This window comes from Dromiciops gliroides, chromosome 1, assembly GCF_019393635.1.
Source record: "Dromiciops gliroides isolate mDroGli1 chromosome 1, mDroGli1.pri, whole genome shotgun sequence".
Taxonomy (NCBI): Eukaryota; Metazoa; Chordata; class Mammalia; order Microbiotheria; family Microbiotheriidae; genus Dromiciops; species Dromiciops gliroides.
Window position 1 is genome coordinate 575,367,808 of NC_057861.1, and position 13,372 is coordinate 575,381,179.

Consider the following 13,372-nt stretch of genomic DNA (forward strand, 5'->3'; position numbering starts at 1 on the left):
TATTCAGCTAGGTGCAGGTGATTCAAGGACCAAAAAAAATGACATAACCCATTTGTAAAGACCCAGGAAGGAAGTTTCCTGAAGGAAGAGTCCTTGGATTTCAGAAAGTGGAGGAAAAGGGAGGGGGAGAGGGAGGGTGGATAGCTGAATAGAGATGAGAAGAAAATGGCAGCTATATCCCGAGCTCTTGCATCCCATTTGGTTCCATTGCTGAGAAGTAATAGTCTTAAGGCCTTCGCGACATGTCATTGATCATCCTATTTCTTTTCTTTTCTTCTCTTTTCTTTCTTTTTTTTTTTTTTGGTGAGGCAATTGGGGTTAAGTGACTTGCCCAAAGTCACACAGATAGTAAGTGTCAAGGGTCTGAGGCCGGATTTTGAACTCAGGTACTCCTGAATCCAGGGCCAGTGCTCTATCCACTGTGCCACCTAGCTGCCTGATCGTCCTATTTCTTGTGCAGAAAAGTTCAGTACTCTCTAGTTATAATATCAGCAGTACCTTAGCAGCTTTATGGGAATGACTGACATGTTGGGGACACAGAGTGGTTAATGGAAGTAAACGCTCCCTATGGAACAGATGCTGAAGCATAAGTCATTTGGAAATGGTTGTGAGAATGTTTAATACTATTTCAATTACCTGGCTTGGGCTCCTCTGTTTCATGAGATAGCTTTGCTTTTAATTCATGGTCATTTGGTGTGATCTAGCAAAAAGAAACATTGGTGGGGGCTTGTGCGCTTATAGGTTTGAAAAAATGAACCTGATTATGGCTGACACATCGAAGGGATCTGAGTACTACATATTATCAGAATTTTAATATAGTTGCCATAAGAATTTGAATTGTTTTTATTAAAGCCCAACATCTTCAGGTTTTTGCTTGTTAAAAAGACCCCTCACACTCTAAAGTCCTAAGAACACATTTCCTGTCTGAGATAGGATTTTAAAAATCTGCCGTACCTTGGAGTTAGGCTTAGCCTCATTTCTGGGACTCAGAGGCTACTCTCTAAAGGACCATGTAAGTCGTCATCCTATTGCATTGCTTTTTTTTCAGATTAAAGATATTTAATTTCTTGTTTTTAATTTTTTTGCTTTTCAAATAATATTTTTTCTCCCTCCTACCTTAACCCCCCAATTTAAGAGAAGAAAATGAAAGAAAAACAAAACACATATGAAATATATATAATCAAGCAAAACAAAACTCTGGCAGTGTCTAAAAATGTATGTTTTCTTCTACATCTTGAACTTATCGTATCTGTCAAGTAGTAGGTAGCATACATAGATCATTGTCAGTCCTCTGGACCGGTCATTGCATTGATTAGAGATCTAAAGTCTTTCAAAATTGTTTGTGTTTATAATGTTATCATTACTGAGTGAATTATCTCCTGGTTCTGCTCACTTTACTCTAAACTACTTTTTTTCCAAGTCTTCACAGCTTTCTCTAAACCTATCCCTTTCATTATTTTCATATACCATAATTTGTTCATCCACTCCCCACTTGAGTTTCAAGTTCTTTGCCACTCCAAAAAAAAGTGTTATAAATGTTTATATTTATTTGTCTTTTCCCTCCTCATTTGATCTCTTTGGGTAAAGGCCTAGTAGATCAAAGGATGTGCATAGATTAAAGACTTATGGGGCATAGTTCCAAACTACTTTTCAGCAGTACTAATTTATGGCTCCACCAATAGTACATCAATCAAATATGCCTGTTTTCCTACAGCCTCTCCAGCATTTGGTCATTTTACTTTTTTTGTCATCTTTGCCGATCTGTTGGGTGTGAGGTAGAACCTGAGAATTCCTTTAACAGGCATTTCTCTAATCATTTTTGACTTGGAGCATTTTTTTGTCCATGAGGTTATTGAAAACTTAGCTGTTTTAGTTTTGTTTTTTTAAGAATTGCCTGTTTATATCCTTTGACATTTATCAATTGGGTAATATCTCTCATTCTTGCAAATTTGAATTAATTCCTAAGGGGCACAGTGGATAGACACTGGACTGGAATCAGGAAGAGCTGAGTTCAAATCCACCTTCAGGCATTTCTTGGCTGTGTTGCCCTGAACAAATCACTTTAACTTCTGAATGTCCCAGGTTCCTCTGTAAAATGGGGATATTAATAGCACTTAATTCCCAGGGTCATTGTGAGGATAAAGTGAGATAATATTTGTAAAGGACTTTGCAAATCTTTAAAGCACAATACGAATGCTGTTAATAGTTATATATTGGAAATGAGATCTTTATCAGAGAAATTGCTGCCAAGATTTTTTTCCTAGTTTACTGTTCCCCCTGTAATTTTAGTTGCCTTCATTTTATTTATGCAAAACTCTAATTTTATGTAATCAAGCTTGTCCATTTTATCTTGTGTGATTTTCTCTATCCCATGTTTGGTCATGAACTCTTCTTCCATCCCTAGATCTAAAAGGAAATTTCTTTTTTATTCCTCTAATTTGTTTGTAATTCTGTTGTTCAGTCCTGTCTGACTCATCTAGACTCCATTTGGAGTTTTCTTGGTAGATAGTAGAGTGGTTTGCAATTTCCTTCTCCAGTTCATTTTACAGATGTGGAAACTGAGGCAAACAGGATTAAGTGACTTGTTCAAGGGTCACACAGCCAGTAAGTGTCAGAGGCTGAATTTAAGCTCAGGAAGATGAGTCTTCATGACTCCAGGTCCGGCACTCTAATCATGGTGCCTTCTTAGATTTAAATCACAAGTCAATCGCTCACAAGGACATTCTCAAGGTCTCTCTGAAGGACTCTGGAATTGATTGTGAGACACTGGCACAGAACCTCCCAGAATGGCATGACCACATCAAAGAAGGCTCTGTGCTCTATGAGCAAAGCAGAATTTCAGTAGCTCAAAAGAAACTTGAGATGCACAGATTTAGAGCCATTTCTATTCCAAATGTTCATATAAACTATTTGTGCCTGACCTGTAGAAGAGCCTCATATTAGTCTGATCAGTCACAGTCAGACACACTGTACCTCGACCCCAACATAGTAATGTCATTTTGTTCCTCTTGGACAACAACCTTATTTAAGTCACTTGTCCATTAGGAGCTACTTTTGGTAAGTGGTGTGAGGTTTTGGTCTAAACCAGATTTCTGCCATACTGCTTTCTAAGATTTTGTTGTTTGTGAGCCCTTACGCAAGTAACATACTACCGTCCTCCTCACCTTGAATACCATCAAATCCAAGATCCTCCTTTTACACATTAGAAAACTGAGGTTCAGGATGTTTAAATAGCTTGCCCGGGTAACACAGTTAGGAGAGGCTTAATGGATCCCAGATCTTTCTGGCTCCAAATCCATCAATTTATCCATTACAACCCAGCTGATTTGTTTCCTCTTTAGTTTGATGCAAGTTCTTTAAAACACAACCACATGCATTTTTGCAGTTTTAATTAGCTAAAAGAAGAAAATGGCAGAAAAACAACGAAAATTATTTCCAAGCATTAGATTCGGGAGTCTTTGGAGTTGTGTGTTCCCCCCCCCCCCTTTGGGGACTGAGCAGTTTCCCCTTAGGAGATGCAAGCTTGCCAAGTCTTTCATGCATAAGCAATTATTAAGACTCTCCCTCTAGCGTTTAAATATTTTATTGCAACGTATTTCAGTAGGAACTGCAAAACCTCTCTCATGAGAAGAGTGGCCTGTCCTGGAAATGCTAACAGTACCGAAGGAGCGGGGGCGGGGAAGCGAAGAGGTAGTGAAGAAGAAGAAAAACTGTACAAAAACAGCTTCTTACATTTCAGCGTAAGAGAGTGCTGCTGGCTGCCCGAGGGGCCGCACCTTCTTGTTACTATGCAAAAATAAAGGTTGATGGCTTGCTAAAAGCAGAAGGCTTCTCTAACAGGTCTTATCAATGTTGTGGGGCTGATTGAGACCAGGCGCTTCTCCCTGGACTGCCGCTAGATAGAGACGGGGATGGTCTGGATGCCCGGGCAACATATCCCACCCACAGCCCACCGCCAGAGAGGAAGGGGTCCGGGGCTTCTGCTGCCTCTGCCTGGAGGGAGGCTGGAGGAGAAGGGGTCGCTGCCGGCTTCTGGCCTTGGGGACCCGGGCATCTCCTTCGCCAGGGTGCGTGCGCCCGCAGTGTGTAAAGTGGCACACACAGAGGCAGGGGTGCGCACGCGCACGGACACACATCACACATATACACACACTCACACACACACACAAACACACGTAGTCCAACCCCGGCTCGCGCGGTACAACGTCACGCGGAGCTGGGAGGGGAAAGAGAAGGGAGGTGGGGCTGGGGATCCGGGAGAGGAGAGCAGGAACAGGCGCTGCCGGTGCTGCTGCTGGGCTGCTGGTGCTGCTGCTGGGGAGAGCGAGGGGCGGCCCCAGCCAGAGGCGGAGGAGGAGGGTGAGGAGGGCGAGGAGGGGGACGAAGATGGTGGAGCTGGAGGCAGCAGCAGCTGGAGGGAAGGCTCGTGCCCAGGCTAGTCGCCCACCCTGTCATTCCACCAGCGCCGCCTGCTAACGTGGGCCCCGCCAGACCCCAGCTGTCAGGCTACAAGGTACTGGTGGAGAGAGGGAAGGAGGTGGGGAGTAGGTGGGGAGGGATGACGATCCAAGCTCGGACGGATGCCTCTCCTGCAGCCCGGGAAGGGATGGGGAGTATAGATGGTCCAGAGAGGAGGGTGGGGGTTATTGAACAACAATAATGATGCTGGTGGTGTTGATTAGCATAATGCATTCCTTGCGTCCCGTCTCCCCACCCCCCACCCCCAATCCCCAAATGAAGAAAAGAGGAGGATGCCTTACACTGGTTGTCCAGTGGTGAGATACGGTTTTGAGACAGGGGAACAGGAAGGGGGGTTAAAGGGTAAGTCTACAGCTGGGTCTCTGGGGAGATTCACGCTGAGAAATCAGGGCTTTTGCAGGAGCAGAAGGGCCTGCGGTAGCAGGACACAGAGTGGAGAGAGAGAGAGAGAGAGAGAGAGAGAGAGAGAGAGAGAGAGAGAGAGAGAGAGAGAGGAGATGGAGCGAGGGAGAGGAGGGTCTCAATCGTAGGATGACATTTTCAAGAACCCCTGGAAGGATCTCTTCTCAACTGAAGATGCAGGAGAAAGTGATGGAAAGCGACTTAGACCGTGGTTTGTGCTGTGTGCACTTGCTGGGTGAAGGGACTTGGGGAAGGGGAGAACACAGTAAGGTTTGTAGGACAGTGTGAATGTGTGTGTGTGTGTGTGTGTGTGTGTGTGTGTGTGTGTGTGTGTTTTCGCGAGTGCCCTCGCGTGAGCTGCACGGTCAGACACAGGGGTCTTGTTAGCACCCGGCTTGCTGTCAACAGCCTCATTAACAACAGGCAGACTGTGGGACATTGTTATGGGAGATTTTCGCCCTGAAACTGTATGATTTCTGATAGTGTCTCTGTGTTTTGGAATCAGTGAGTGAATTTTCTCTCTGCCCCGACCTCCTTATGTTGGAATGTAGGAAAGGAAGTAAAGATGTAGCTCCTGAGCACATGGCCCTGTAATAGGATGATGGTCACACCTTCTGGAAGTGCTGGCTGTCCCTGCTCATCCTGCTTCTGTACGTAGCACCATGCAGGTGGCACTTCTTTTTGCCTAGTTTCTGCATTGGTCTAAGTCTCCTCCCTGACGATGCAGTTCCTATTGTTTGTCTCATTTCTGACCAGTAGAAAGAAAACCTTTACCATGTCTGCCCTTACCATCTCCTCTCCCTTCAACTCCCCAGCCCCCAATCTCTTTAATGTCAAGGACTGTATCTACCTGCTACTACCAATATAGTAACTCTAGCGTTTGATAAAGTATTGAGAAGCACTGATAAGTGATATTTTCTCTTAGCTTTTTTCTAAACAGCATTTATTTAGAAGAGTTACCAAAAATAAAAGAAAGAGGAAAAAATGATGCATTAGTATTTTCATGAATGTTTAAGAAATGGACTACCTTCTTTCTTAGCACCAGTGAAATAAGCTTTCCTATTTTTCACTAATGGGTGCTCTATGGAAGTCTCCCAGGGACCAAAGGGATAGAAGTGTGTTTGCTGAAAAGTCATCTGCCCTTTTACCTTGTGCTTTGCTGTTGTGGGGAGTTTCAGGTCTGGTCCTAGCCAGCTGAATCAAAGCCAAGGGTCATAGGGATGGACAAACAAAAGCATTATTGTTGTGTTGATTCTGCATAATAGGAGTAAGCCACCACCGATTTGTGTGAAACATATATAGCTTATATGTAAGACACTATTGACATATATCATACACATATACATGAAAAACTATATGTATAAATAATGATAAAAGTTAAGAGAAACCAGGCATGTACAATTTAATTTGAATTCTTGTTACACATGTCTCTGTTGAGAGAGAAAGAAGTATTCATCTTTATACTAAACACCTTGGTGTTTCTTTGTTAACACATTGTATGGCTAGCTTAGCCTGCTCTGAAATATTCTAGTCACAATATTTTAAATTCTGCTGCATTGCTGTCAGAATCCAAACTGGCTGCCTTATCTTTTTTCCCCCTTTTAAGACCGTAGCTATTATACCTACACAAACAAATATATAACACATTGTTATCACAGGGTTCACAGGCTTTTTTAAGATTGTATTTTTATTGTTCCTATATTGCAGTTTATATTTAATAAGAATCAGAGCCACTAATAACTTCCTTTTACTATATATAGCAATTGTTTAATGTATTTTGTTCATTAACAATAATCTTGAAAAAGTCAATATAAAGTATAGTTTTATTATTGTTTTCTTTTTAAGCCTTTAAAATTTCAATTTTAGGTTGTCCTAACTCTTTGAAGAGCTGAGGATAAATTTTGGGGAAAAAAACATTTAGCGATTTGGGTACATGATCTCTTGTGATTGGTGTAGAATCTCTTTTTGATAAATAGTTACTGAATTTTGAGGTCTTTCTGAGGTTTTCTTAGCCATTCTAAGTGGGGGAAAAGATTTTTTTAAAATTCTCTATATTTGGAAGTAAACAAAAATGCCCAGTCAAACTTAAGCTTATTCAATGAATAAAAGCAGCATCTTTTCCAAGAAAGTTTATATTCCTCTTGATTTATCCAGGGATAACCTGGGTTTAGCTAAGGGAATTGGTAACTATATTGATTGAATGTCATTTACAACATCAATATGATGAGTTTAATAAAATACAATGTAAAATATTTAGAGATGAATAGATTTTCTTAAAATGCATAAAGTAAGGCTAATGATACAACTTGAATTTTGTAATTCATTGTAGTAAGTTGTTATAGCTCTTGTGATAGCCTGCAGCAACCCATTTGTTTTACATGAATGCATTGCCTTCACTTAAAATATCCTTAATGACATTTTCACTATTATTCAGCTTTTTAAAAAACAAGCTGATTCTTTAGAATACTTGTAACAGAAAAATATTTGTTGATTGATCTGGTCATATAGGGAAAATGTCATTATCTATTTTATTTTTACTTTTATTCTATAGTAATATTAATGATGTTATATGAAAATAAAAACAAAGGATTTTACACTAGAAAAGTAAATGAACTGAAGTGTCACAATAGTTTTAGCAATTTTTTAAAATAGTTGTCATATAATGTTATGGAATACAGCCAACCCCTAGTTTATCAACTTCATGGAGTAAGAAAGGTTTAAAAACTGATCAAACCAGAAGCCTCTTCAGTGTCTAATATATCCTATTAATACCCTTATGTGGGATTTTTACTTCAATTAGTAAACCTGAATGAAAACAATAAAGCAAAAGGATGAGATCTTTTCTTTTTTGTATGACGGGAACATGTGTCTTATCTAAGTATGTTTTTACAGTGAAGCGTGAGGTTGATTTTCAGTAATCTGAGCCTAGTCAATATATCCAATCTAAAAAAAATAACTACTTAGACATCTCTGTCCCATTTATAAGCTGGACATTGAATTGCATTGTGTTCCATTGTCTTTGCCAGAGAATTACTGTTAGATGCTGAATGATGAAAATAACTTTCCCCGTTTCACTTCACTTATTCATGTCATTTAAAGATTAGGGGAGAAAAATCACATCTTATAGATCTTCACCTTTGGCTTTCATGAGATAATTGTTTATGGTTTCACACTGGATAAGTAGAAGAATGATGTGTGTAATAGCATGGGAACAGGGGTGTTGGAGCTGACTTAATGGGCCTGGTAAATGCAATGGCATTATTGTATTGAACTGGATGTCAGTATGACAGTATGCCTTCCCCCCTACCCTTCAATTATATTATTGTATAGATATGGTTAAGAACTTCCCAGAACAAATGCTAACGTTATTGGTAACAATATGAGATAATACGTGAGATAGGAAACCCTGACAAATGGACTTTTTGCTATGCATCAATCAGGAGTTCCCAGTCTTTAGAGCAAAAATTCAAGTATAAAGGATGAGATTAAGGTACCTTTGTATCTTAATTTCTGTTAAAAAAAAAAGGACATAATGTCTAGGCATGATGGTGAATGAATTTTTATATATAAGCTATGTATATATGTAGGCATAACAGTTAATTCATTTATAAAAGACAAGGGAAGTGTTGCTAAATTCCTTTGCATCTGAGAGTTCTTTAAACTATTAATACTATTAGGAATTTATTTTTAATGTTACAGGTTAGATATAAGATATTGTATCTCCCCTGGGAATTGAAGAACTATTTAAGTCTTTTTATTTAATGAAAATTTACTGTTTATCATACTGCTATGAAAATATAGTAATAATAAGTCACTTTCACAGAAGTGTAATCACTTATTTGTCCTATTTTGTCAAGTTTTTCACTATCATGGGAACATTCTGTCTTCATAAGAAGGTATACCTCACTTTATGAAAAGTTGCATACAACTAAAATTTTTGTATACTGAATCAAAATTTAAAATGCACCAATAGAAGTTGCTGTTTAAAAAACTGTATCAAATCTTTTTGTAACAAACATAAATACCTACTAATTTATTTGTTTGCTAAATTTGGATTTAAATTGCATTTCCTTAAAGTGGAGCACAGCAGCATTGCATTCTTTTCCTTGAGAAGTATGCTTAAGGGCAAGCAAGTAAATGAAATAAGTATAAGTTTTCTGATAATCCCTGATTGTTAGCATATTTGGATATGTAATGGTGTGTGATTTTTGCGTGTTAAGCCACATTAAACCTGAGTGAGAATTTTCCTTTTGAGTATGAATTTCTTTTCCCCCCTATAGGTGAATTAGAGTAGGAAGGAAATTGGGAAGCAAATGAATGAATGAATAAAACCACTAGTTGACTTTCTTCCAGGAATCATTCTGAGTGTATATTCAAATTCTAGTAGTTTCATTTTAAGTGTGTCAGATCACTGTGTTCTTGCCTCTTTCCTTGCAAGATTATCCACTAGTCTGGCCAGTCTCCTGGGAAAATTATTTCTTCTTCCTCTTTTTCCTCCTTGCTGCCTTCAAACCTCTCCAAAAATACCTAAGGGTTCTGGTGTGTCTTCAAAATTTTAGGTTAGGGATCTGTGATTTTGATGGTGTGGATGCTTTTCCCACCAACTCTGACGAAAGCTCTTCTATAATTCGATAGGTGGTCTTTCTGAGAGTTACTGTGACTTAACCTGCAGCCAAGATGGTGGTGAGCCTCTCAGAATTTAGCTAGGAAGGGCTTCAGACTACAGGCATATAATCCATCACTAGATGTGTTCCGTCCATATATGTGCCCATTTAACAGTGGTAAAAAGAAGTTGTTTCATTTTGTTTGCTTAATTTGGTCCCAAAACCTTTCCAACTTGGTAGGACCAAACAAAACCTACCCTCCATTAACATAGCCTTTGAGAAGTTAAGATCACCCCTATTCCACTGGAGTAGAGCTTAGTGGAAAAGAACACTGATATTTACCTCTTTTCATCTGAATTTCAACCTGATGTACTTATTTCTTCTTTAGGATTTGTGAGATTGAAGGGAATCAATATCCCAAGTGATGTATTTATTTCCAGCACTCCAAAATAGTTCTTACCTCCCAGTTAGAATTTTTTGCTCTCCCAAGTACTTGAAGATTGCAGATTATTTTCCAAACAAACACCATGGGAATATTGTAATAGGCCAGTTAGAATTTATTCCATAAAAGGAATTTTCCCATAGTGTTACATAGTGTGAAAAGTCTAGCCTATTTCTGCCCTCCAGTATAATTACATTCTTTTTGTCTCTTGGGGTGAAAAAAACAAGAAATAAAAACTTAACTCCTTTTTAGAAGGAGTTAAATAACCCCTTGTAGAAGGTATAATACTGTATTTCACCTCTAGGATCAAATACAAAATCATCTGTTTGGCATTCAAAGCCCTTCATAATCTAGCCCCCTCCTACCTTTCCAGTCTTCTTACACACCTCCACAAAATCTATGAGCCAGCCATACTGGTCTTCTTGCTATTCTTCACACAAGGCACTCTATCTCCAAACTCTAGGGGTTTTCACTGGCAGTTTCTATCCCTCTAATACTCACCTTCTTCATCTCTAACTCCTGAATTCCCTGGCTTCCTTCAAATCTCAGCTCAAAGTCCATATTCAATGAGAAACCTTTGCTAATGCCCTCTGTCTATTGATTAGCTCCAATTTATCCTATCTATTTCTTGTTTGCACATCACTGGTGTGTGTAATGGTGTCTCCCCCATTAGACTTGTGAGCACCTTGAGAAGAGTGACTGTCTTTTGCCTCTCTTTTTTCCCCAGAGCTTAGCATAGTGCCTGGCATATAGTAGGTGCATAATTAATGCTTATTGACTTGCTGACTGCCTAGTAAAGTTAGTCATAACCGACATCATTTAAACACTCCTAGTATTATGGCTAGGTCTAACAATAGAGGAGACCCAATGGAAAATTTACCCAGAGTGGTAAAACAGCCCCAATCCAGAAATGAAATTTAAATTCTGTAAGTGCTTGTTGTCTGTACATAATTTTAAAAATGCTAATTTGGGGTTTTGAATCTAGAACTTGGGAAGAGAATCTTCCTTCTCTGCCTATCCCCTCATATCTTCCCAGAGGTATTTTGGAGGCCTCTGCAATCTTAGTATTTAGGTGTATTACAAGGGATTTGACAGAGGCTCAGGGAAGAATTTCATGATAGCAAGGATTGGTGGACCCTAGAACAAATTACTGGTAAAAACAACAAAAACAAACAAACGAACAAAAAAACCAACAACAGGCTACTCAGAGAAAGAGGAAGCATCCAGTTGCATGGAGTTCTACTTAAGAACTTGGAAAGTAGTGGATAGGGCACCGGCCCTGAAATCAAGAGATCCTGAGTTCAAATCTAGCTTCAGATACTTACCAGCTATGTGACCCTGGCCACTTAACCACAATTGCCTCAAAAAAAAAAAAATAAAGAACTAGTGATATGTAGATGTCCTTTCTGTCTTTCATGGGTTTTTGAAGATGCACTTAAAAGAATATGCAGTTCTATTCTTATTTTCCTATGTAAAATAATTCTGCATACATATTTCTACCATTAAAGTTTTGTATTTATATATCATTTCCTGAGGAAGTTTTTTGGTTTGTTTTGGAGGCAGTTGGGACTAAGTGACTTGCCCAGGGTCACACAACTAAGTATCTGTTCCTGAAGAACTTTGAGGCTTCTTTTGCATAACTATTTTAGGCCTTCAGACCCCAGTGGATGGGGAAATTGCAAATGCTAAGCTACTAGGGTGATGAGTTATATAAATGTGTATCATACAAGATGGATTTGAGATGTAGGATGAAGCATAACGTCTTTGGATGTGACCAAAGTAAGAATTTGTTTTGTCTGATAATACATTTTTGCTACAATAGTCTTGTTTTTATTTTTTGCAGGGAGAAGTGTGATGAAGAGAAAATAAATGCATGTTAATGGAAAAAGGAATAGCATTGTACTATTTCAAAGAAGGTTTTTGTTTTTGTTTTCTGATGGGGCTAATTTGTCTGGTAGATCAGAAAGATATAAACTTTATAGTCTGTTTGGATTTCAGTAAGGCATTTGATAAAAATCTCTCATACTCTTATAAGAAAGGTGGAGAGATTCAGGCTGGATGACAGTACAATGAGATGAATTTGTAGATTGTAGTTGTTGCTTGATTGATGGATAACCTGGTGTCATGTTTAGGGGCTCTGTCCTCATTCTCATCTTGTTCAACATTTTTAGCAGTGACTTGGATGAAGACTTATGGGATACAATTATGCAGATAATATGAAGCTGAAAGGAATTGATCATATGTTGGAGGAACAGAATTAAGAAACAAGATCTTGACCATAGGAATGACAAACTAAATCTAAGGAGATAAACTGTGTAGCTTAATTTGTATATATGCACTCCTCGAGGGCATATTTTGCCTCTTTTTTTGTATTTCCAGTCGTTATCACAGTACCTGGCACATATTAAGAAATGTTTATTGATTTATTGATGATTGAAATTTAAAGAAGATAAAAAAGGCAAACCTCTGTGCTTAGATTAAAAAATTAAATAGTATGAGCACAGTATGGGGGAAATGTGTTTACAGTATATTCCTGTGAAAAAAATATTTAGTAGTTTAAGTTCACTGTAAGCTCAGAATTAGTCACTGGTATGCTTTGACTGCCTAAAAAACTCATGTGTAATTAGAGCACACCACTTAGGGGGTATGGGCAGCTAGGTGGCACAGTGGATACAATACAAGGCCTAAGCAGGAAGACTCATCTTGGTAAGTCTAAATCTGGCCTCGGATACTTAGTAGCAGTGTAAGCCTAGGCAAGTCACTTAACCCTGTTTGCCTCAGTTTTCTCATCTGTAAAATGAGCTGGAGAAAGAAATGGCAAACCACTACAGTATTTCTGCCAAGAAAACTCAATATGGGGTCATAAAGGGTCAGACACAACTGAAATTACTTGATAACAACAAAAACCTTAGGGCATGGTGTCCAAAATTAGGGAGGGTGGCTTTTATCATTTAGTATAGTATTGTTTATAGTTCTGGGTATGACATTTCAAGAGGGCTGAAGTATACAGGGTCAAGCAACCAGGAAAGATAGTGAGAAAACTTTAAATGATGTCATATGAAGAATAGTTGAAGAAACTGGAGATGTTTAGTCTAGAAAAGAAAAGACAGAGAGGAGACACAGTTGTCACCTTCAGATATCTGAAAAACTGTTCTTTGTAACTCCTGAGAGCCACACTAGACCAAATAGGCAGAAGTTACTATAAGGCAGAATTGGATCAACATAATAAAGAAATTCTTTTAACAATTAGAAATGAATGAAAATGGTGTAAAAAAAAGGTATCGATTACATTTTGTTTAAAGGATGAAATTCCTGAGTGGATATTGTCCACAACATCAAGTACATATTGTCAAGGTGTTTCAAAGGAGAGTTCCATTCTCAAGCAGGATGCTAGTCAAGAAGATCCAAAGATCACTTCCAAGCATAGGAAACAGAAGCAGCAATT

General features: G+C 38.8%; 2 protein-coding genes across 8 annotated transcripts in view; both read left to right on the forward strand.

Annotated features, from left to right (window-relative positions):
• Positions 1–11,885, forward strand: part of PTAR1 (protein prenyltransferase alpha subunit repeat containing 1) — a 99,934-nt gene extending 88,049 nt beyond the window's left edge. Inside the window, exon 6 of the mRNA XM_043976135.1 lies at positions 11,771–11,885. Coding sequence (XP_043832070.1) covers positions 11,771–11,782 — 12 coding nt within the window. The 3' untranslated portion in view covers positions 11,783–11,885. The remainder of the gene's footprint in view (positions 1–11,770) is intronic.
• APBA1 (amyloid beta precursor protein binding family A member 1) overlaps positions 4,230–13,372 on the forward strand; it is a 284,105-nt gene continuing 274,962 nt past the window's right edge. For 5 of the 7 annotated variants that reach the window (XM_043976126.1, XM_043976131.1, XM_043976127.1 and 2 more), the window contains exon 1: positions 4,232–4,513. The gene's annotated coding sequence lies outside the window, so the exon portion shown is untranslated. Of the gene's footprint in view, positions 4,514–13,372 lie in introns of all 7 variants that reach the window. The other 2 variants (XM_043976132.1, XM_043976130.1) reach the window with 2 other exon arrangements.